This window comes from Nerophis lumbriciformis, linkage group LG12, assembly GCF_033978685.3.
Source record: "Nerophis lumbriciformis linkage group LG12, RoL_Nlum_v2.1, whole genome shotgun sequence".
Taxonomy (NCBI): Eukaryota; Metazoa; Chordata; class Actinopteri; order Syngnathiformes; family Syngnathidae; genus Nerophis; species Nerophis lumbriciformis.
In genome coordinates, this window is record NC_084559.2 from 41260914 (window position 1) to 41287456 (window position 26543).

Below are 26543 nucleotides of genomic sequence, written 5' to 3' on the forward strand. Positions count from 1 at the left end.
CCACCGCCTCGGGATTTACCAGTGAGAGATATGCTTCTGTCCGACCAGAACATAGTTATCCCTTCGATGCTAACTGCCTCGTCTGGAACGGATGATTTCAACCACGTTTCTGTTAGAAATATGGCGCAGCAGTCTCTCATCTCGCGTCTTGCATTTAAATCCAGCTTCAGGTAGTCCAGTTTGTTCTCCAGGGAGCGGACGTTTGAAAGCAGGATGGAAGGAAGCGGTGTTCTGTGGGGATTAGCTTTTAGCTTTGTTGTTAGCCCCGCTCGGCATCCCCGCTTCTGCTTCCGATCACACCGCTTACGTGTCTTCCGTTGACGGTCCCCGCTGGTACTAGACTCCGCTGCTTTACAGGCCGCTGGATGTAGCCGGCGAAGTATTCCCATGCTAGCGAGGAGGTCCAACGTATGAATTATCTTATCTGAGAATTATGCTCTAAAATAAATTTGCCTTGCCAAATCTAACCCACCTTGAGATATAAAATTTTTTGTATTATTATTATTTACTAATATCATTATTATACTACCAACTACATTTTTTGAAGGCTTTAGCACACCCAAAAACGTAACATATCTTGCAAGAAAATTGTAGACATGATCATACTGTATGGGAATCATCAACGACTTTATACAGTCGTCGGCCACATTGGTTTTCAAGTCCCTTTTTTGGGGAGTATTTAGACAGTTTAATTTTTTCTTAGTTCTTCCGTCTAGTGTTCTAACGAGACGTGTCTATTTTGTCTTTGGAATGTGTCGCAGGCCAATAGAAAACAAGCTGTGGACCGCAAATGGCCCGTGGGCCGCACTTTGGTCACCTCTGCATTAAACTTTCAAGAAATGTCTGAAATTAGAACCACTGATTGCATTTAAGGCCTGATTCAGTCATTTATAGACTTTGGGCCCGATCCCAATCGTTTCTACTACATTACCTTGGGCTTAACGTTACAAGCTTCAACTTCTGTGGGTGTATGTTAGCGACCATGCACTGACAAGATAGTGGAGACTGACAAAAGGGTAGATAGATCTTAAAATTTTGGGAACATTTAAATAAAACTTTCAGGAAATGTCAGAAATGGGATAAGGAATAAGTCATTTCATTTTGGGGCTGATCTGGATTACTGTCTGCGTATAGGACTTTTTTTTACTACTGGGAGGTAGGGCTTAGCAAAGGTCTCTGCTCTCCGAGTGCTTTTCTAGATTTTTGTTACAATGGTTTTTGGTGAAATTCCACTGATTATATCACACTGATGTTCTTCTTACCTGTTCCTATTGTTGAAACAATTACAGACTGCAAGGCAGATGTTGGCATCGGTGGAGAAAAAGCAAAAAGAAATATCAACTTGGTCTCTGACACAACCACAGGATGGAGGTACATTCATTCGCCAGTGTTTTACTGTTCACATTAAAGCCATTGAATATATCAGTGTTTACTTTTATATATTTAAGATGTTTTAATGAATATGCAAAACATCCTTTTCTGTAGTTTTATTTGTGTGTTCTTGCTTTCCAGTCATATACCTTTCAGCTATAACAAATATTCAGAATGAACTGGCTGAGATCTTTGTCAAGCAACAGTTGGAGAAGGATAATCTTGTCCACAAATACAAGTCAGTTTTAAAAGTTGTTATACTTAATTTTGATAAGTTCCGTGACATTAGACTAGGGATGGGTCCAAATATGGCACTTTTATAGGTGCCGACCGAATTCCGTTGGTACAACCGGGAACTAATCAACAATACAACATTCAAAAAGTACCATATTTCAATACCTGTTTTGCACATACTGTCACGTCGGGTTGCAGACTCGACACCAGCTCAAGCAAACAAGCACTCGGAGCAGACTGTGCTGGGATGGTTTGGGATAATGTTGCAAATTACATCCAACAAAGCAGGCATGCCTGATAAAAGTGCTCAAAAAGACAGTAAGGCACTACAATGCTTATTAACATTATATATATGCTGTATATATGCTACCAATTAGCAATGGCGATTTTACATGGCAATTTCAACACCTCCAAATGTAGTTATCAAAACTACAACTTAGATGCATGTTGCAATCAAACAACTGGTGTGTAATAAGTACAATATATATAAATAATCAAATAATGGTATAAACACTGTAGGACTCAACAAACGACAAGAGTTTCAGCTCAATGACAAAAACTACTTAGTGACTACGGCAACACACCATAGCCTATTAGGGTTGTACGATATACCGGTACTTATAAAGTACCGCGACACTAATGGATTAAAAAAGGTGCTATAGTGCCTTTGAAAAATATCGTTTTTTTTTTTTTCATCAACATTATGCCATGCCGTGGTGACATTGCTGGTAATATGAGCCGAGGGCAGCACATGTTAACACTAGTCAACACACACACAAAGCATTTACAAGCGTAAACAGTGTGAAGACAGAAGAGGGAGAATGGACATATTTTGTCTTCAAAACTAACAATAATAGTGAAGCTTTAAACACTGAAGCTCTGCAAGTGGTGCTTTAAAATATAGCGAGGTAGCGGCTAACATCCGTCCAAAGTGTTTTAGCAACTTCTAAATCTTTAATCCTCTCCTCCATGGCAACAAATGAACTATGTCTCTTACAAATATCATCCCTGCAGGACAAGGAATAGCTAAACATGCTTCATTACATGCCACAGGAGGATACAATAGTTAACCGCTAATAGCAATCTAGCGCTCCTAAATGTAAACAAATGGGTGGATCTATACTTTAACGATGCCAAGTACAAGAGCTGTACATATCTATAAACAACATTGATATTTTTCATTATAGCAAAATGATTTATCATTTTTGTTATTGTTTTATAAACTCAGGAAATACGTCCCTGGACACAGGAGAACTTTAATTATGACCAATGTATGACCCTGTATTTACTTAGTATTGGATAGATACCCAAATTTGTATTATCAACCAAAGCTTATGTAAAGTATTTTAACAAAAGAACAATAAGTGCTTATTCCATTTTAACAGAAGTGTAGATAAAACATGTTAAAACAAAAATTAACCAGATATTAACAGTAAATTTACTGATCATTCATCCATTTATCCATTTTCTACCGCTCGTTCATCATAATTTTGACAAAATAATACAATGGGAAATGACAGACGACAGCAGCCAAATTAGGATCCTTTGTAACCCGTTTGTTTATTTACTTCTAAAAAATAAGTTGTCTAGTATGTTCACTATGTTATTTAATACCAAAATTGTTATTTGAATTTAATAAGAAACGTATTTTAAATGTATCATAAGATTTTCTGTTAAAATAAAGCCGATAATGAAATTTTTTTGTGGTGCCCTTAATTTTGAGTATCAAATTACATTTGGGTATCAGTACTTATACCTATACACCTATACACTATACACTTATGAGCTAACATCTTGGAATTGGTAATGTATCGGTTCGAATGTGAAAGGCCCCCATCTTTACACAAAGCACTTTACACTTTGCTTTCATGTCAGTCAGAAGTTTAAAGTTAATTTGCCCTTTTCAACGATGTCAGTTAGTCTTAGCTTCTGCATCATGTTTGTATTTGTCTGACAGTATACAGCGTCATACAAATAACTCATGTTTTGTTGATACAGGAGCATGACTTCACCCTTTCTTCGACATGGGGTGAAAATTCAATTTCTTTCCCTTTGTTCACGGCAAAGGAAATTAGTGAACATCCTTCAGATGCAAATGAATCGGGTACATTTTCTTGACAATGAAAACATATCCACCCAAAACAGTCAAGTAGTGCAAGAGCAGCAACGTCAGTTCAACAGTCTTTCGACTCAGCCCCTCTCTTCCAAGATGACGGAGAGGAAAAAAGGTTCCCAAGACAAACCCATTCCAAAAAGGGGAACCCAAAAGTCAACAAGACGGGCCAACCCACAGAAAAGATTGGCCCAAACCAAGGACAAGGTCCTTACAGTCCTTCCAAGTCCTTTTCCACCAGCAAACAGGCAGGATCACTCTTATGCGCTGAAAAGAATCCAAGCCGACAATGTTCAAACAAAATATATTTATCCACTGTCACAAGGAAGAGCTAAAGAACATAGCAAACATCTCTCTCAGCTTATCCAGAAGGGACTAATACCACATGGAGGTGTTTTACAGATTTTCTTAAAGGTGAAGATATATATTTACTTCAATTAAGTTGTGAAATATTCTGCTTGTGATCTTTGTTAATGGTACTTTAGTCTTGTTCATCACTGTTCAAACCCATTTGGAACTTGTTTAAATGAGGACAAAATGTGCCATACAATTCAGCATACAGTAAATCATTGTAAAATAAACTGTTATAAATCTAAATTATACCAATCAAAAGCTTATCTTGCTCTATAGGTCCAGTGAGGTGGCACTGCCTTAAACATACAGGTGATCTGCAATAGAGATGGGATTTATGACTCTTTGAAGGGAGCCAGATCTTGAGGAGCTTTCTTTCTTTCAAAGAGCAGTTTAAAAGACTGATTTGTTATTAGTTATTTTCTTTTAAACCGTTTGTTGTTGTCAAGGAAACAATCACTAGTATCTACAGTATATAGATATATAGTAGATATATGATAAAATGTAGATCAGAATATTTGAATTTACACAAATATTACCATATTAGTGAGAATGATCTAAAATATTGGCTATAATTGTATCTTTTTTCTAGTTTTTATTGTAAACATTCCATAAGGCGGTGCCATCTTTTCATGCTTTGGCAGTGACATCACTATTTGGAATTTTACCTCGCCTAAATAAGTGTAGCATTTTACCAATATAGAAAAAAAATACACAAATAATAAGTAAGAATAAAATGCATTAATGGATATAAAAAGTATAAATACAATTACAATTATAATTATAATTAAGACACAGTCAAAATTTACAAAATTATACTACCATATGTATGTACACTTGAAGTATTGTCCTTTAGAATAATGAATCAGAATAAAAATAAACAAAATAAATGCAATAAAAAAAGTTACATTTAAAAAAAAAATACATATATATTCATATGCAAAAATATTTAAAAATTAATTTAAAAAAAAGTTAGTCCAAATGCTCCTAAGTTTTCCTTAAGTCTGACTCATTTTCTAGTCCAGTTGGCAGCCGGGTGGCGCGCACGTACAGAGTGGGAAATTGCAGATGCTATATTTGCATGAGCATAAAAAACGGCTCTCAAACGAAGGGCCTCAGAACTGGGAATCGGTTCTCATCGCTCTAAAGACTTACCGTATTTTTCGGACTATAAGTCACAGTTTTTTTCATAGTTTGGCCGGGGGTGCGACTTATACTCAGGAGCGACTTGTGTGAAATTAAAACATTACCGTAAAATATCAAATAATATTATTTAGCTCATTCACGTAAGAGACTAGATGTATAAGATTTCATTGGATTTAGCGATTAGGAGTGACAGATTGTTTGGTAAACGTATAGCATGTTCTATATGTTATAGTTATTTGAATGACTCTTACCATAATATGTTACGTTAACATACCAGGCACGTTCTCAGTTGGTTATTTATGCCTCATATAACGTACACTTATTCAGCCTGTTGTTCACTATTCTTTATTTATTTTAAATTGCCTTTAAATGTCTATTCTTGGTGTTGGGTTTTATCAAATACATTTCCCCAAAAACTGCGACTTATGCTCCAGTGCGACTTATGTTTTTTTTCTTCTTTATTATGCATTTTCGGCCGGTGCGACTTATACTCTGGAGCTACTTATACTCCGAAAAATACGGTAATTAGTTTGTGAAAATCACATCTCTTACCTGCAAACTGTCAAAGGGGGGGGTTGCAGCTCACTACGGGTTGTTCTCCCGGGATGCAGAATGGACTACTCCGGACAAGGCGTGCAGGTAAAAACATGATTTAATTACCCAAAACTCAAAGAGGTACAAACAAAAAAGGAACACAAAGCGAAGGCACAACGCGCTGATCGCACTTGGAGCTAAAGCACAAAACTTAGCGCAGGAAACAAAGAAGCTAACACTTAGCATGGACTTGAGACAAGTAATACTCACAAAACTTTGGCATGAAACAAAACTTCCGTATCAGGTTGCATGAAGCAAATATTGACGCCAGGCCGACTGACAGGCAAATGCAGGCTTAAATAATGCCTCTGATTAGTGCTCGAGTAGCAGGTGAGCGGCCGAACACTAATCAGAGACAGGTGAACATAATTTGCAACCATGGCAACCAAAACAAACTCAGGGAGGTGCACACACAGGAACTAAAAGGAGTCCAAAACTAACAGAACATAACTACACGAACATGATCTAGACCACATATCATGACACAAACAGCAGCAAAAATTATGGATTGTTCCTGTATTTGCAAGCAAGTAAACTTATAAAATCAGCAAGTGATCAGTTCATTAGTTACCCCTCTGTATGTGCCTCGTGATTGATTAGCGATCAGCGCGGGATGCACCCCAAAAATAATCCTGAAAGACCATATATATATATAAGTGAGCTATATATAAGATAAGTGATACTGAATGAATCACAATTCCTTTGTGTTTTGTTATGTTTTTAGGGGAAGTTGCACTCTGCACATGTGCAGGGCAATGGTTCAATAAAGGACAGCAAAGGAAAGTCACACTTGTTTCCAGAGTGCTGGCTTCAGTCTATCCTGGCAAACAACATCCCTGTCAGTTCTACGTATGCCTGGGACAAGGTTAGGCACATGCACTGTACTAGACTACATCTTATGACTATTAGCTTGCCTTTGTTTTACTGGTACCTGGAATAACATCTTTATATCAGTACATCATCATGCTTAAAGGGTAACTGCACTTTCCTTTGGTTTTTAACCTATCATTCACAACCTTTATGTGAGACAAGCATATACCGTATATGTTTTTCTTTTTTTATGCATTCTAACTCGTAAATAAATGTTAGCAAAAGTCAGCTAACAGTGGAGTCAATTGGAGTACTCTATTCCGCCTATTCCTATTCTGTGTTATATGTGTTTTATGTTGCACAATTGCGCCAAGTAAAATTCCTAGTTTGTGAACCCGTTCTCAAACATCCATCCATCCATGCATCCATCCATCTTCTTCCGCTTATCCGAGGTCGGGTCGCGGGGGCAGCAGCCTAAGCAGGGAAGCACAGACTTCCCTCTCCCCAGCCACTTCGTCCAGGGATCCCGAGGGGTTCCCAGGCCAGCCGGGAGACATAGTCTTCCCAACGTGTCCTGGGTCTTCCCCGTGGCCTCCTACCGGTCGGACGTGTCCTAAACACCTCCCGAGGGAGGCGATCGGGTGGCATCCTGACCAGATGCCCGAACCACCTCATCTGGCTCCTCTCGATGTGGAGGAGCAGCGGCTTTACTTTGAGCTCCCCCCGGATGACAGAGCTTCTCACCCTATCTCTAAGGGAGAGCCCTGCCACCCGGCGGAGGAAACTCATTTCGGCCGCTTGTGCCCGTGATCTTGTCCTTTCGGTCATAACCCAAAGCTCATGACCATAGGTGAGGATGGGAACGTAGATCGACTGGTAAATTGAGAGCTTTGCCTTCCGGCTCAGCTCCTTCTTCACCACAACGGATCGATACAGCGTCCGCATTACTGAAGATGCCGCACCGATCCGCCTGTCAATCTCACGATCCACTCTTCCCTCACACGTGAACAAGACTCCGAGGTACTTGAACTCCTCCACTTGGGGCAGGGTCTCCTCCCCAACCCGGAGATGGCACTCCACCCTTTTCCGGGCGAGAACCATGGACTCGAACTTGGAGGTGCTGATTCTCATCCCAGTCGCTTCACACTTGGCTGCGAACCGATCCAGCGAGAGTTGAAGATCCTGGCCAGATGAAGCCATCAGGACCACATCATCTGCAAAAGGCAGAGACCTAATCCTGCAGCCACCAAACTGGATCCCCTCAACGCCTTGACAGCGCCTAGAAATTCTGTCCATAAAAGTTATGAACAGAATCGGTGACAAAGGGCAGCCTTGGCGGAGTCCAACCCTCACTGGAAACGTGTCCGACTAACTGCCGGCAATGCGGACCAAGCTCTGACACTGATCATACAGGGAGCGGACCGCCAAAATCAGACAGTCCGATACCCCATACTCTCTGAGCACTCCCCACAGGACTTCCAGAGGGACATGGTCGAATGCCTTCTCCAAGTCCACAAAGCACATGTAGACTGGTTGGGCAAACTCCCATGCACCCTCAAGGACCCTGCCGAGAGTATAGAGCTGGTCCACAGTTCCACGACCAGGACGAAAACCACACTGTTCCTCCTGAATCCGAGGTTCGAGTATCCGGCGTAGCCTCCTCTCCAGTACACCTGAATAGACCTTACCGGGAAGGCTGAGGACTGTGATCCCACGATAGTTAGAACACACCCTCCGGGTCCCCTTCTTAAAGAGAGGAACCACCACCCCGGTCTGCCAATCCAGAGGTACCGCCCCCGATGTCCACGCGATGCTGCAGAGTCTTGTCAACCAAGACAGCCCCACAGCATCCAGAGCCTTAAGGAACTCCGGGCGGATCTCATCCACCCCCGAGGCCTTGCCACCGAGGAGCTTTTTAACTACCTCGGCAACCTCAGCCCCAGAAATAGAAGAGCCCACCACAGATTCCCCAGGCACTGCTTCCTCATAGGAAGACGTGTTGGTGGGATTGAGGAGGTCTTCGAAGTATTCTCTCTACCGATCCACAACATCCGCAGTCGAGGTCAGCAGAACACCATCCTCACCATACACGGTGTTGATAGTGCACTGCTTCCCCTTCCTGAGGCGGCGGATGGTGGTCCGGAATCGCTTCGAAGCCGTCCGGAAGTCGTTTTCCATTGCTTCCCCGAACTCCTCCCATGTCCGAGTTTTTGCCTCCGAAACCGCTGAAGCCGCACACCGCTTGGCCTGTCGGTACCTGTCCGCTGCCTCAGGAGTCCTATGAGCCAAAAGAACCCGATAGGACTCCTTCTTCAGCTTGACGGCATCCCTCACCGCCGGTGTCCACCAACTCTAGGATTACCGCCACGACAGGCACCAACTAACTTGCGGCCACAGCTCCAATCAGCTGCCTCGACATTAGAGGCGCGGAACATGGTCCATGTTCAAAGTTTTTCCGGAGGTGGGAATTGAAACTCTCTCTGACAGGAGACTCTGCCAGACGTTCCCAGCAAACCCTCACAATGCGTTTGGGCCTGCCAGGTCTGTCCGGCATCCTCCCCCACCATCGCAGCCAACTCACCACCAGGTGGTGATCGGTAGAAAGCTCCGCCCCTCTCTTCACCCGAGTGTCCAAAACATGAGGCCACAAATCCGATTAAACAAATACAAAGTCGATCATGGAACTGCGGCCTAGGGTGTCCTGGTGCCAAGTGCACATATGGACACCCTTATGTTTGAACATGGTGTTCACTATGGACAATCTGTGACGGGCACAAAAGTCCAATAACAAAACACCACTCGGGTTCAGATCCGGGCGGCCATTCTTCCCAATCACGCCTCTCCAAGTTTCACTGTCGCTGCCAACATGAGCATTGAAGTCCCCCAGTAGAACGAGGGAATCACCCGGGGGAGCACTCTCAAGTACTCCCTCGAGCGAATCCAAAAAGGGTGGGTACTCTGAGCTGCCGTTTGGCGCGTAAGCACAAACCACAGTCAGGACACGTCCCCCCACCCGAAGGCGGAGGGAAGCTACCCTCTCGTCCACCGGGTTGAACTCCAACGTGCAGGCTCTGAGCCGGGGGGGCAACAAGAATTCCCACCCCAGCCCGTCGCCTCTCACTGCCGGCAACGCTAGAGTGGAAGAGAGTCCAGACCCTCTCGAGAGAACTGGTTCCAGAGCCCTTGCTGTGCGTCGAAGTGAGTCCGACTATATCTAGCCGGAACTTCTCGACTTCGCGCACTAGCTCAGGCTCCTTCCCCCCCAGCGAGGTGACGTTCCACGTCCCAAGAGCTAGCTTCTGTAGCCGAGGATCGGACCGCCAAGTGCCCTGCTTTCGGCTGCCGCCCAGCTCACACTGCCCCTGCTATGGGTGGTGAGCCCATTGGAGGGGGGACCCACGTTGCCTCTTCGGGCTGTGCCCGACCCGGGCCCCGGGCCCCATGGGGACAGGCCCGGCCACCAGGCGCTCGCCATCGTGCCCCGCCTCCGGGCTTGGCTCCAGAGGGGGGCCCCGGTGACCCACGTCCGGGGGAGGGAAATCTGGGTCCTTTATTTTTATTCTTCATGGAGGTCTTCGTTCTCAAACAATGGCAATAAAAACTCTTCTGATTCTGATAAAGGGCTCTAAAAAAACCTCCATTAACGTTTTATATACACACTGTAAGTATATATGTATTTTAGTAACAGGCACATTCATTCACAGACGCATCAGAACGTTTGCTTTTCCCTTCAACAACAACAACAACTAAAACTAATCATGGCAGACTTCATCAACAAAGACTACTTTGGAAAATGATGATTCAAAAACGTATGTTTTTGAACCTGAATATATGAAGGATGAGCTACAAGTTTTAGAAGCTTTCTGCTAAACAGATTCAGCTTTAGTGAAACACTAAGTACATGCAGAAATATTCCTCAGTGCTGAACAAGATGAACTACTACTAAAACATACACTTACCGTACAATGTCTGCTTTCACTGGGATGCCGACTGATGGGATGTTCATATCTTCCTATCTATATCCTGTTAAAAATAAGGTGCCGCAAATGAGTGACTTTTCGGGTCTTTCTCGCCAATACCGGTTATAAGTTGAATGTCAACGTTGACCAACTTCCCGGTTTATGGCTACAACCTTCTTATAATCTAGAATTAACTTTCACCAGCTCAGAGGCGATGCAGCAGCAACTTACCGGATCAATTTGTCAACACGAGCTGCATAAATTAGTTGCTCTCTTTGATCACGAAGCCACTAAAAGTAGTTAGTCTGCGTTAGCACTTATAATAGCAACAATACTAATACTTGGATAACATTCAGGTCATAAGATATAAAATGCGTATTGTTGGCGGTTTTCGGATGTTTTTAGAGGGCATTTTGGGCGCAATAGAGTACTCCCAGCTGCATTGTTAGCCTCAGAATGACTTAGAATGCATAAAAAAGTAAAACACATGTGTTCTTGTCTTACACAGGGATTGTGAATGACAGGCAAAATTCCAAAAGCAGAGTTCACCTTTAAGTCCTTTTGTTGCTCTTGTTGTTCGTATTTGTAATGTACTCTTGTATCTGCTGTGTTCTTATTATAGGGGTGTAATAATAAATTGTTTTTGGTCTACCACTTTCAATTTAGTAATTTCTCACGCAATACACATTGAGTGAGAGATAGATAAATACAATGCAGCCCAGCCTTTGGTTAGCGATAAGAAGACTTGCGTTGTTAAAGGCTCCTGTTTGGGAACACTTGGCCTTTCTATTTGGAGATGTGTGCGGATAAAGAAAGCAGTGAACAGGGATTTTATGGTAGAGATGTGGAATGACCTCAACTCCTTCCATCTTTACCATTCCACCTGCCTCCTTCCTGTTCAAGCACGTGTAGGGATGGGTGCGGAATCCGGTGACTTTTTTTGTCACTGACCGAATCCCGTAAGTCCTACATGGCACTGATTAACGCAATATCCAACGGTGACATGTTAGGGTATTTGGGTTGCGCGTGACGTCACGCCCAGTTGCCGACTCAGCCAGCTGTTTGCACTTTGCGATCACTTTTGCATAGATTATGTTTCACAGATTGTTTTCAAGTTGCTTTCTCACCGTCTCTTCAGAATATGCCGTTTTGTGGGCGGTCTTATTTACGTGGCTCCACTTCGACTGTGTCTCGTCAGCCATGTTGTAGTTTTTAGCGCTTCTACTGTATATAGTCTCTACTGACAGATATAAGTTCAAACTATACGCTACATTGTGTTAGAAATGGTAACAACAAAAGATGTATGTGCATGTTTTAGCCAGTCTGGCCCACAACCAGAGGATAGCGTAAAAGAAGGAACTTATTGACTACAGCGCGGATTACAATGGCGGACCTGCGCAAAGTACTTTGACTAAATTTATACCGTATATGAAGATATCCTCTGACGTCACAATTGGAAAAACGTCTCCATCCATTTTCTACCGCTTATCCCCTTCGTGGTCGCGGGGACGTGTTTGAGCCTATATCATCTACAATTGGGCCAACACGGATAGACAGACAACATTCACACTCACATTCACACACTAGGGCCAATTTAGTGTTGCCAATCAACCTATCCCCAGGTGCATGTCTCAAATTGGGCAAATTCCAAACGGCATGTTTGGAGAAAGTATGATGGAAGACAAGATTGTTTTATAAATATCTCCATCATACTTCCAGGGTTTGATATAACATTTTTGGGACTGATGCAGATCCTAAATACACAAAAACAGGTACCAATAGGTAAGAAACGTTCCATATTCAGGGCCTTTTAAGTCAGTGTTGACATTTGGTGCATCGTATTTTAAAGATCTGCTAGCATTGAACATTTATTTTGTTCTATTAATAAATCAGCGTATTGAAACTTGATCATAGAAGCTGTTTACACAAAACTCCTCAGTTTCATGCTCGGCATTCTGTTCCTTTACTGTACCAAAAATGAACCAAACCATGACATTAAAATCTAGGTATACGTATTAAACCATGATTATTATACCCCTGCTATATTATTTATTTACAAATTATTGGTGTTAACAGGCATTTCTCCTATTACTTTCTTTTGCTAGGTGATGTTCCAAAACAAAACCTTGTCTTATTTATTCAAAAAGGTGACTGAAGAAAGTACATCAGAGACGGATGTCCAACATAACAGTCATGGTTTTAATCAGGAAACACTAACCCCAGGTCCGTTCTCCCTATCTGCTGGCATATTTTACTGTGGCCGCTCCGCACATTTCCTGTCTGGCACTTCCTTTAGATCAACTCAATGTAGTAAGAACAGACAAGCAGCCAGTGAAGTGTTGGTTTCAGTATGTGAATTATTAATTCCATGTCTTCCAACTGGAGGTTCTCCAAACACCAAGTGTTGACAGTTACTTTCAAAGCCATTGTCTGTTTCTGTAAAATTTTGGTATGAAATATGTTTCATGTTTTTCAGTGTCAGATCTGAATCCTCTAATGGCAATCAGGACAGTTTATTTGGTGGCGGATGAAGAGCTGATACCAAATGCTATAATAGACAGCTACTGGAAGAGGCTGTTACAGAAGGACTTTCCGCAGTTCTAATAACGATCTCGCCATCATCCTCAAATTTCATTTGAGGTGTCTAAAACTAATTGAAAACTTTGTTGGAATGTTCATTTGATATCCTTTTTGGGAGTTATTTAGTTATTTTACTTCACATTTTATCTGATTATATATATCATGCACTCATTTCAAAATGTACCGTGTGAAGAAATGTGAAACCTACTATGTAATTACCAGTACACTGAAGTAGTTCAATAAAACTTATGTTCAGTTAATTACCTGTGTTAAGGTTTTGGTCGCTTTTCCTGTGGCTTGCTAATTTAGATAACACAATCTGACATCGTAAAGTTCAACACCAGAGCAGGGTATCCGCTCGGTCTTATAAAGTCTAAAAAACAACATTATGAATTACAGGCTTTAAAATGTCTAAAATGTTCTTAAGATCTCATAAAATGTATTCACTACGATTTTGAAAGTTCTTGAATACGAGCTGTCTCTCGTCTAATTGTTGCGCTTTCGGTTGCAAGCAAAACCTTGGGCTACGAGCTTCCCCACTGCTAGTTGGCGTGGCGATTTCCACAGTGAACCCTGTAAGATCCAACCAAAATGTGGTCTTACTTGCTAGCATCCGCTTATAACTGCAGCTGGACATAACTTTGTTTTCCAACACTGGGAAGGAAGAAAGTGAGTTTTAAGGACAGTGCTGAGAAGAAGAAGTGGATGAATTAAATTAATAATCAATAACATGACCGACCAAGTAGCAGTTGGAGCGTAGCGTTGCTCGTCTGCACCATACTGAAGCAGAATGGGACATTTACCCATGAAAATATTGAGAAGCTTCTGATGGTGTGTTTGACAAAGAAGCAGCTCAAAGGAGATACTGTAGAAGCCCACACTCCAAGGTAAATGTGTTATTAAATTACTTACCAAAACTAATGTAGTTATGTGCGGTGCGGTCTATTGTGTGGTTTTTGATGGGAAAAAAAATTGTTTTCTTTTTTTTGTTTCATGTTAAAATTGCGTAACATTCACACAATGGCCGTTATTATGTTTGCCAATATTTCTGAAGTCCAAACAAATATTAGTTTATAACAGAGAGGCTTCTGGTGTTTTTAGTTAAGTATTTTAGTTTAGTTTGTTTCAGTTTATTTCGAACATGCATACTTTACAATTACATCGCATATTTCCAGTTGTTTTATTACACAAAAGGAATAGGAAGAAGCAGAGCTTATTTATTCCTACCCCTTTTCATATCATTGTAGTGTTATCCCATTTCTTTGTTTTTTTGTAACAGAACAGTGAATAAAGGAGTAATAAAGTAATATACAATAAGTAAGTAAACACATATTAAATATGTAAATAAATATTAGATATATATTTTGTATTCCAATGTAAGCTTTTGGCCAAAAATGGCACTACAGCAGGATAATAAACATTAAAAACCATTTATATGAATAAATGTAGGATTTTATGCATCTAGAGTTTGCAGGTCTAGCCAGTGTTGTGTAGTCCTGCACAGTGTAGTATGTGTGGTCACTAAGATAAGTTGTATAAATAATAAATAGATAATAGGAGCCTTGCTATAGCACAGTTAATGATTGGAAGCAGGGTGCTGGTGAATGATAGTGTGTGTCGGCCAAGTGGGCGGACTGACGCCATGACTTATTCCGTCTTCCCTCCCCCAGTCTGCACCTGAACGTCACACAGCCGCCCTGTTCTGTCCAAACTTTCTTTCCACATGGAACTTTTTCCGCTGCTTCGCCTCCGACTGTGCCGTCATACCAACAGGCATCTTTAAAGGTAACACAAACGTGCGCCTCACCACTTACTGTACCTGCGTAATGTTAAACATAATGCTCGTCCTGGCACTTGAAGGCATCTCGCTGGCCTTTGAAGCAACTTAATCCATTAAATCGCTGATTGAATTATCAACCACGAAGTTCACATTTTGACTCCTAAGGTCAGTGTACGTTTTGTTTATAAACGTTTAGTGTTTTTAAAAATTAAATTCAAATGAACCAATCGTTTTTTTATTTTTCAATTTCTATTCATTATGAGAAAATTCATAACCGAAACTCACTGACCATTAAACTATATATAAAAAAAATATTTTTTGCCGATCATATCAAAATTCGTGTGTGTCCTAATACTTTTACTTCTTTTTTCTTTTTAACAAGTATATTCTAATCATTAATATTTAGCAATGCGGTATATTGGTAAATGTACAACCAGCATTTATTTATGAATTATACAACTTTTCTGTCATATATTTTACTCCAGTATCATTGATATTAAATCCTATTTGTATATGAAAATGTAATTCTGTTTATTCTTACTTATTGAAATTATAATGTTTGTAGTACTTATTTAATCGTTTTTATTGGTATTGGTATTGGTATTAGTATATATATATATATACATACACCAATAAAAACGATTAATTATTTAATCGTTTTTATTGGTATTGGTATTAGTATATATATGTATACATATATATATATATACATACACCAATAAAAACGATTAAATACATATGTATGTACATATATATGTGTGTGTGTGTGTGTGTATATATATACATATATAAATATATGTACATACATATATATATATATATTTGTTTTTTTATCACTTCAGAAACTATGTACTATCGGTTTAACAAAATTGCGTTGTACTTGTGCAGTGACAATTAAGATAATCTATTCTAATCATCTTTATTCACTTCTACTTGCTTATTATTTTCTTTCTTTCTTAAATCTTATTTAACTCCTTTGTAGTTTTTTTGTTCAATGGAAAATTATTTCTGTTTACTCTTATTTTTATTGATCTTATGATATTATTTTTTCAATCTTTTTTGTTCGTCTTACATATTTTATTTTTATATTTTTTCATTTGTGACTGCGGAAGCTGTATCTTGCAGTTTACTAACTCCTATTACTGTATTTTTTCTACTTAATCTTATTTAACAAATTTTTAGTTTTTTCAATAATAATTTGTTTGTTTTTTCTTATCATAATTAATTATCTTATAATGATTTATTTAATCGTTTTTATTTGTATTACACATTCTTGTATTCATTTATCACTGCAGAAGCTATATCCTATAAGTGTATTCACTCCTATTTCCCCTTTCTTTGTTTCCTTTCTCTTTCTTAGAAAATGATGACATGTGAACACAGGAAGTGAACAAACCTTTAATGACAAAACGTAAATAAATGTAAGTGTCAACATGTTAAACACATGTTTTGAAATATTTAGGTTTAAATAGGCTCAGTTTCTTCCTACTCCTTCTCAAACAAGTTGTATTGTGTAAAAGTAATGTGATATTTATTGAAGGGATTGTTTGCACCTTGCTCAAAGTTAAATTTTTTCAACCAAAAATTATAACACCACCGTAACTGTAACAGAACACATGTATTTATAAAGTGTCTATATTGCTCACAATTACTAATTATATTCAATAAAAAATTGCTCATCAGCCAGAGGAATTTGTAAGTTACGCACAGGCGTAAGTTATGTCATTATGTAGTAAAAGCTCTAAGAGAACGGGATATCAAGCTTAAAACACTTTGGAAAGTTAGCACCCTATAAGTATCCACGTAAAAGTTATAAACAGCTCCTTGAACTCATTAGGTATGTTCAAAACAAAAACATGACCATTATTACTTACTATTACTATTATTTCTGTTTCATTGTCCAGCGGTATTGTTGTAGGAGTCCTCCACGACAACTTTATAAAGCAAGGTAAGTTGGGCCAGCACACTATTTATATTATATGTATATATATTGTCATATTACAAGCGGAATCCGAATCGAATTGTGAGTCGTTGTAAGATTCACATTCTAAATACCAGTAAATGAGAATAAAACCTTTCCAAAACAGGTTACAGGTCAATGAAAGCTTCTTGGCTGCTGACGTATGATGTATACGCGTAGCAAGTAAGAGCAGAGATGACCTATAAATGTTCTTTTTAAAAATCAATTCTTCAAAACATTTTTGACATCTGATTTTTTCTAGCTGACTGTTTACACTGCAAATAAAATGGGATTTTAGTAGACTCCAGTGTTGAGGCCTCAATGTGGCCTCAATGTGGCATCCCTTGCATACGCACTTCCATAAAGTAAAAACAGAGGAAGTTGACCGGGAGGAAGTTGCTACGACTACAAAATAAAATAAAAGTCGCAACACCTTAAAAATGAGTGTTTTTTTTGCATGAAAGTAACTTAAAGTAATATAAAGTATGAATAGATGTATATAGTGTAATATATTTGGGAGGGTCGTAATGTTTTATGGCTGTTAAAAAGAAGAGACCCAGACATCAGCGTGGAAATATGAGAGATTTATTTTTCCACTCACATGTAAGCAAATACGCCACAGCGTAAATTCCGGTCTTTTAACAATCGCTATTTCTTTGGATTTAAAATATGCATTACACTAGGGCTGGGCGATATATCGATATACGCGATATATCGCGGGTTTGTCTCTGTGCGATATAGAAAATGACTATATCGTGATATCGAGTATACTTTCTCACACGGTTGCTTTTAGCTGCGGGCATTACACTACAGGCTCTCCTCGCTCTTTCCTTCTCACAGACAGCAAGCGCACCTTCTTACACACGTCACATACGTATACGCCCTCCCCGAGCAGAGATGTAGAGACATGGTAACGTTAGCTGTGATGCTAGTGGAGTGGTGCGAGCGCTAATACAAGAGAAAGACGTTGCGAATCTGGTGACAAATGGAGGAATAATTAATTCCCAAGAAAAACAGCAGGGGTCCATCGTCTGGCGGTGGTTTGGCTTCAAGTGGGAATATGTCCAACAGACAACCGTAATTTGTCAAGTGTGGGGCGAAAGCGTTGCTATAAAAAGTAGCATTACTGCTGTAACAAACAGTTCAAGGTGTCCCAAGTTACCGGAGTGTGTTAGGTAAGGAGGAAGAGGTTTGTCCCTCCAGAGTTGTTGCCGTAGGGCTGTGACGTAGGGCGAGTGTGGTTGTAGAAGGAGGTGTGTGATGTTGACATTAAAGAAGCGGTGGCTACCGAACCTGCTCTAATGTGTTTGATTGATTGATTGATTGAAACTTTTATTAGTAGATTGCACAGTGAAGTACATATTCCGTACAATTGACCACTAAATGGTAACACCTGAATAAGTTTTTCAACTTGTTTAAGTCGGGGTCCATGATACAGATATATACCATCCATCCATTTCTACCGCTTATTCCCTTTTGGGGTCGCGGGGGGCGTTGGAGCCTATCTCAGCTACAATCGGGCGGAAGGTGGGGTACACCCTGGACAAGTCGCCACCTCATCGCAGGGCCCAGATATATACCAACATTATAATACAGTCATCACACAAGATAATCATCAGAGTATATACATTAAATTATTTACATTATCTTCCACCCGATTGTAGCTGAGATAGGCTCCAGCGCCCCCCGCGACCCCAAAGGGAATAAGCGGTAGAAAATGGATGGATGGATGGACATTATTTACAATCCGGGGTGTGGGATATGGAGGGAGGGGGGGGTTAGGTTTGGTTGGTATCAACACTTCTGTCATCAACAATCAGCATCAACAATTGCATGATCAGAGAAATGGACATTGAAACAGTGTAGGTCTGACTTGGTAGGATATGTACAGCAAGTAGTGGACATAGAGAGAAATCAGAAAGCAAGAGAGCGATCAGAAAGCCATACAGGTCACATTGAGGGTGGCCGTATCTACAACTTTAACACTTACTAATATGCGCCACACTGTGAACCCACACCAAACAAGAATGACAAACACATTTCGGGAGGGCGTTTATTATTTTATTAGATATGTACACTGTATAGGCAAACCCAGGACACTCGGCTACACTGCTAATATGTAGCATCATTTGAAAAGTCACCCGCTAGACAATGAAGAGTGCTTACTCCGCACGTCAACATCTCCGTTCGGTGCCACACGCCCACACCATCAAAATGCCAAGGCAAACATTTCCAGATCAACACCGTATGAAAAAAATTGTGATTTTTTTTTTTAGTTGTGATTTCCTTCTCTGCATGAAAGTTTAAAAGTAGCATATATATTAATGCAGTATGAAGAAGAATGTTTTAATGTAGACACATAGAATCATCATACTGCTGTGAATATATGCATCAAGTGTTCATTCAATGCTAAGGCAAAATATCGAGATATATATCGTGTATCGCGATATGGCCTTAAAATATCGCAATATTAAAAAAAGGCAATATCGCCCAGCCCTACATTACATATTGCCTATTATCTGTGCACTATTGACAAGTGATGCACCGAAAATGTGGTCGTTTTAAACAGAAACCGAAACCGGATGTTGTGATGAAATATCCATTTCTGCTGCCGACTGCATCTCTCGCAGCGCACACGAGTGATGTAGCTCGCCCAAAACTGACAAAAAAATCTGATTTAGGTCACTTTCAGGTCACATTGCGTTTAGACCAGTGACGTGCGGTGAGGTTGATGGCTGGTGAGGCACTGACTTCATCACAGTCAGATTTACAAACATATGAACCCTAAAGAGTATCTTATTCACCATTTGATTGGCAGCAGTTAACGGGTTATGTTTAAAAGCTCATACCAGCATTCTTCCCTGCTTGGCACTCAGCATCAAGGGTTGGAATTGGTGGTTAAATCACCAAAAATTATTCCCGGGCGCGGCGCCGCTGCTGCCCACTGCTCCCCTCACCTCCCAGGGGGTGATCAAGAGATGGGTCAAATGCAGAGGACAAATTTCATTACACCTAGTGTGTGTGTGACAATCATTGGTACTTTAGCTTAACTTTAACTTTACACATACAAACTGTAGCACACAAAAAAGCACATTTAATAAAAAAAAACGTTATTATGGTCTTACCTTTACTTATAAATAAAGTCCATTCGCCGCTGTTGTGCTGGATTAACGAACCCCCTGACGGGTGTGTTATACCAACTAAAGCCCTCACTTAAACTTTCCACGTGCAAGATTGAATCTATTTAAAAAAGTGTAACCGAGGGTTTATAAATGTTGCCTATACTGTATGAAACTACAAAATAACAAACACGAAGGCTCCAATTTACACGAGGACCACTTTATTTACCTTCTTTCAAAAACCTCCGCTCCACTACAACATGTCATCACTTCCGCTCTTGGCACCTTCAAAATAAGAGCTCAAGGCATATACTGTATAACAGCGCATAACAGGTACTTAACATCACAAATAGGAAAGCCCATATAAATAGGTTACAAAATTTATTTAATAAGAACTTAAAAAGTGCAAAAACAATAATGTTCATGTTGGAGGAGTTGTGAATTAGATACACCTGCAGTCTGCAGGTGTACCTAATGTTGTGGCCCTGCAGTCATTCACAACTTCTCCAACACGAACATTATTGTTTTTGCACTTTTTGGTTTCTTATGAAATAACTTTTTTAAATAGATTCAATCTTGCACGTGGAAAGTTTAAGTGTGGGCTTTAGTAGGGCTGGGCGATATGACTAAAAAATGTATCACGATATAAGTGTTTCATATCAGTCGATATTGATAATTATTGATAAAAAACAAAAAACTATTCTAAATAAAGACCAGTAGAAAAAAGACTGAATTTAAATACTTTTATTTGAAATATAAGTAGGTAGCATGTCCTTCGCTAATTGATCCACCACTGCATCCGTTATTTCTTTATAACGTTTTGAATTTTTGTCGTATGGCACTGCTGCCGAGTACCTCTCGATGGTGGTCTGTTGTTGACGCTTCGGTGCTGTTCCACTTGCACCGGCTGATGTAGATGGTTGTGGCTGTTTGGTACTGCTGTAAACCAGCGGGTGAGAGCGGCTCAGGTGGTAAAATAAGTTTGTCGTGTTCCCAGACTTGGTCGGGACGACGACCTTGCAAAGTTTGCAGACAGTATTACTCTGATTCGTATCGGAGAATGCCGTGCAGTTCCGGCTCGCATTTCTTCCTATTTTTTTCTAACAGAACTCAGTGAAATTATCGAACGTTCTATCGACCCCATTTTCTATTGATATTGATCACATGTCTATCGCGATATATATTGTTATTGTTTTATCGCCCAGCCCTAGGCTTTAGTTGATATAACAATTCTACGGCGGGGGTGCAGGAGGCGGGGCTACTGGAGCCTCAGCCAGTGTGTCTTTTGCAGCCGTTTTATGATCGCTCAGCACAAGAAATACGTTACACACATACAGTTGTTGACAAAATACACTGTACATTATATACCTCAGCTAACTAAACTATGGAAATGTATAATATAATTCATATAGCAATACAGTCTCACTACACAGCAGGCCAGCAGTTAGCCGAGTCCGTCCATGTTGAGGCACTGAGTGACGTGCCTCGACTGGCTGCTGATCACCGCACCGTCTCTTCTCAGTATTTGAACGGCAAATGGGAAAATTCAGCGATTTTGAATACAAATAATCTAAAACTGGTGAAGTTAAATGGAAAATAACTTTATAGTATAATCACTGCATACATATAACAATTTAATTAATTTTTTTTCTTTTTACATTTTTTTTCTTTCCATGATGGCAGGTGAGGCCCCGCCTCACCTGCCTCTAGTGACTGCACGTCACTGGTTTAGACTGAAGTCACATTTGAAAAGAACATGTTCCAATCGGATTTAGGCCGCCTCTGAATCTGATGCTAAAAGATCAGATTTGAAGCACTTTGGAGCGTTTAGACTGGCGGGAAAAAAAGGGCAAAAAAAATCCTATTTGGTGTGCAGTGTAAACGTGGCCTTTGTTAGTTTCTCGGTTTTGCTTTCACACTGGAAATGAGAAAATTCTCACCCAATTTTTTTTTTCCTGAAGCAATCATGACGATTGTGGCACTAAGATGCCGCACGTTTACGCCATGTTTTGAACTTGGTAAAGAAAAGAACAAAACTATAGGACAGAGTCTTGCATTCAGTCGTGTAAATAAGTTATTCAGAAGACCCACAATGCATTGTGTTTACTACGCCACACTTTCTAGCCTCATCACTTAGAATTTTTTTGTGCATGCCTACTTTTAGTTTTCCACCAACCTTTAGATCAGAAGTGTCCTAACTTTTTCCACTGAGGGTCGCACACTGAAAAACAAAGTATGCGGGGGCCATTTTGAATTTTTTCATTATCAAAACCAATATATAGATTATTGTTTAGCCTTTAAGGCAAGTCACAATAATGTTAAATATAAGTCATATACTTATTTTATTTTTTGTATTCAACGCTTACAGTAAACTACTTGATCATCTTCAGGTCTGTCTGTCGATTTAAAGTAACATTTATTTGATGTCCTTTTTGCCAAAGACAACCCTGTTTTGAATGTCAAAAACACAAAATAAGCATTTTTATCAGGTCAATAATTCATAAAACCATTGATTTAGATCTATTGGCCAATTATAAGTTTTTTATTTTTTAAATGTTTTTTTATTTTTTTTATTTGTTTGTCTCATGCCTATTTTGTCAAAGAAAACTTTGTTTTTTTTATGGCAAACACACAAAATATGCAATATTTCAAAGTGTAATACTTGGTGTGAAGTAATTGTAGCCTTGAATGGGTCAGTAATTATTTACAACATTGATTTTGATTCACAAACCTTTTTTGGAGCAATGGCAAAAGAACAAGAAAGATAAAGCCTGTAGGCAGCTGTGTGTTATTAGAGTCAACTTTACAATTTTTTCTGGTTAATATTAACCTGTTTGCTCTTTTATGCTAATGTTTTTGTTTGTATATATATATATATATATATATATATATATATATACATATATATAAACAGTATGTATATATATATATATATATATATATATATATATATATATATGCCGCAAATGGCCCCCAGGCCGCTCTTTAGACACGCCTGCTGTAGGTGAACATATTACGACTTGTAGCAAGTCAATCTTTGTAGTTTCTTTGGAATATCCTTCTTCGTCCATTCAACCCAACTGCTTATATTTGTGTGTTTCTTTTCTAGAATGAAAATACGATATGGATGCTCCGTACATAGATTGAGACACTGGTGTTTCCTGTTTTCTGTGTCTCTGGTGGCAGTTTGCTTGCTCAAGCTGGTGTACATCAAAGTGACGGTGAGGGACAGCATCTACGGGGGCCTATCGGGAGTTCACAGCCAGGGGTTGGACGTCAACTGCACCGCTATCTACGAGCTTGACCCTAAGGAAATAGGCAAAGCTCTGGAGATGAAACACAAAGCCATCATTGACGTGGACGATGATAGCACTGTGAGTCTGACTTCGGACTGTCAAACCTTTATCACAAGGAGGCGTTATGACGACATTCCGGTCTCAGGGGTCGAGCGCAACTTTCCGCTGGCTTACTCCTTGGTGGTGCACCAAAACGCACCCATGGTGGAATGTATTCTTCACGCCATCTACGCGCCTCAAAACATCTACTGTGTCCACTATGACCAAAAGTCCTCTGCTGCGTTTATTAAGGCCATGAAGAACCTTGCTCGCTGTCTGCCTAACGTATTTATTGCCTCAAAACTGGAGTCAGTCCAATACGCTCATATTAGTCGACTCAACGCGGATCTCAACTGCCTCTCTGACCTGCTGAGGTCCCAGATCCAATGGGAGTATGTGATCAACCTCTGTGGTCAGGACTTTCCTCTCAAGTCCAACTACGAACTGGTGGTGGAGCTGAGGCGGCTGAACGGCCGTAACATGCTGGAGTCCAGTAAACCAAGCGAGCTGAAGAAGCAGCGCTTCAGTTTTAAGCATGAGCTGAAGAACGTGCCTTACGAGTACCACCGTATTCCTGTGAAAACCACGATGGCAAAAGATGTGCCTCCTCATGCGCTCGTGATGTTCACCGGAAGTGCTTATTTTGTGCTGTCGCGGAGTTTTGTCAACTACATCAGCAGCAACCAAGTAGCCAAAGACTTTCTGGCCTGGTCAGCAGACACATACTCTCCAGATGAACACTTCTGGGCCACCCTTGTCAGGCTCCCAGGGGTGCCAGGACATATTTCTAGATCCCAACCAGACGTTACGGACTTGAAGAGTAAGACGCGACTTGTCAAATGGAACTATCTGGAAGGAAACGTGTATCCACCTTGCACAGGTACGCACAAGCGAAGCGTTTGCATCTATGGGGCTGCAGAACTTCGCTGGCTCCTCAATTATGGCCACTGGTTTGCCAACAAATTTGACCCCAAAGTGGACCCCGTCTTGATCAAGTGTTTGGAGGAGAAGTTGATAGAAAAACGTTACGCCGCGCCTAAATGATATGTGCCTTTAAATTTTGGAAAAGGAGGGGGGAAAATTAATTGTTTTGCTAATTAATTTATCTCAAATAAAACTAAAGTTCCACACGTAAGTATTTATTATGTCACCCTTTCGCTCGTGACTAGGGGTGTCCCGATACAACAATCTAGTGCAGTGTTTCTTAACGTTGGGCCCACTTTTGGGCCGCAGTGTCCCCTAAAAATATAGGCAGCAGCAGTACTTAGTTGGAATACACTTTTCCACCACTTGAGGCAGTAATGACGATATCAAACAAACACAAGCAGAAAAACTAAATAATAATACATTCATATTGATCAGCGTCATTAACTCAGGTGCACAATACATTAAAAAAAAACCTTTAACCTACTAAACAAACATTAATAAAACAATTTGTGCTGTTTTTTTTCTTCTAAACAAAATGAGGGAGTCAGGGTTAATAGCCACAACGAGCACATTTAGTAGTGCACAGCCTTTCACAGTGGGGTTTGAAGCATGTTCCCCCGAGTCACACGACATTGCATCACTCTGAGCCCACCTTTGCCCCCCCCTCTCCCGCCCTTTACTCTTACACATAAAGAATATTGATAGCAATAAGTCTACATTTTAGTGTTGAAAACAAAAGTGTACATCTTTAACATCCATCCATTTTCTACCGCTTATTCCCTTCGGGGTCACGGGGGGTGCTGGAGCCTATCTCAGCTGCACTCGGGCGGAAGGCAGGGTACACCCTGACAAATCGCCACCTCATCACAGGGCCAACACAGATAGACAGACATTCACACTCACATTCACACACTAGGGCCAATTTATTGTTGTCAATCAACCTATCCCCAGGTGCATGTTTTTGGCGGTGGGAGGAAGCCGGAGTACCCGGAGGGAACCCACGCAGTCACGGGGAGAACATGCAAACTCCACACAGAAAGATCTCGAGCCCGGGATTGAACCCGGGACTACGCAGGACTTTTGTATTGTGAGGCACATGCACTAACCCCTCTGCCACCGTGCTGCCCTATTTATATTGTCATTTTTGCTCATTTATTAAAAAATATAAAATCACATGGACAAGCGGTAGAAATAGATGGATGGATGTACATAAGTATTTACAGTATTTGCTCAATACTTAGTTGATACACCTTTGGCAGCAATTACAGCCTCGAGTTGTTTTGAATACATTGCCACAAGCTTGGCACACCTATCTTTGTACCTCCCAAGCTCCATCAGGTTGGATGGGAAGTGTTACTTTTCATCCAGGATGTCTGTGTACATTCATCTTAGTCTAGTCAGGGAGGTGACCAAGAACTCTCCATCCATCCATTTTCTACCGCTTGTCCATTTCGGGGTTGCGGGGGGTGCTGGAGCATATATCAGCTGCATTCGGGCGGAAGGCGGGGTGCATCCTGGACAAGTCGCCACCTCATCACAGGGCCAACACAGATAGACAGACAACATTCACACTCACATTCACACACTAGGGCCAATTTAGTGTTGCCAATCAACTTATCCCCAGGTGCATATCTTTGGAGGTGGGAGGAAGCCGGAGTACCCGGAGAGAACCCACACAGTCACGGGGAGAACATGCAAACTCCACACAGAAAGATCCCCAGCTCAGGATCGAACCCAGGACCTTCGTATTGTGAGGCACATGTGCTAACCCCTGTTCCACCGTGCTGTCGACCAAGAACCCGATGCACCTAAAAGACTCTCAGAACATGGAAAACATAATTCTCTGGTCTGATGAGACAAAGATTGAACTGTTTGGCGTAAACGCCAGTCATCATGTTTGGAGGAAACCAGACACCACTCATCACCAGGCATATACCATCCCTACAGTGAAGAATGTTTTTTAGCACAGGGACTGGGAGACTAGTAAGGATAGAGGGAAAGACAAATGCAGCCATGTACAGAGACATCCTAAATAAAAAAAACAATGCTTCACAATCTAACCTAATGGAGCTTGAGAGTTGCTGCAAAGAGGAAAGATAGATGTGCCAAACTTGTGGTGTCGTATTCAAAAAGACTTGAGGCTGTAGTACTGAACAAATGCTGTGGATACTTATTTACAAGTGATTTTTTTCGCTTACTTTTAATACATTTGCAAAAATGTTTTAAAAACCTTTTCACATTGTCATTATGGGGCATTGTCTTCA

General features: G+C 40.6%; 1 protein-coding gene across 6 annotated transcripts in view; it reads left to right on the plus strand.

Annotated features, from left to right (window-relative positions):
* Nucleotides 1–26339, plus strand: part of gcnt4a (glucosaminyl (N-acetyl) transferase 4a) — a 73422-nt gene extending 47083 nt beyond the window's left edge. For 2 of the 6 annotated variants that reach the window (XM_061986590.1, XM_072914355.1), the window contains exons 7-12: nt 1290–1371; nt 1513–1609; nt 3604–4132; nt 6534–6674; nt 14829–14943; nt 23204–26339. In XM_061986590.1, coding sequence (XP_061842574.1) covers nt 1302–1371; nt 1513–1609; nt 3604–4132; nt 6534–6674; nt 14829–14943; nt 23204–24396 — 2145 coding nt within the window. In that variant the 5' untranslated portion in view covers nt 1290–1301 and the 3' untranslated portion in view covers nt 24397–26339. Of the gene's footprint in view, nt 1–1289; nt 1372–1512; nt 1610–3603; nt 4133–6533; nt 6675–14828; nt 14944–15011; nt 15104–16298; nt 16360–16842; nt 16887–23126 lie in introns of those variants that run through there. The other 4 variants (XM_061986592.1, XM_061986593.2, XM_061986594.1 and 1 more) reach the window with 4 other exon arrangements.
* Nucleotides 26340–26543: the final 204 nt, after the last annotated feature.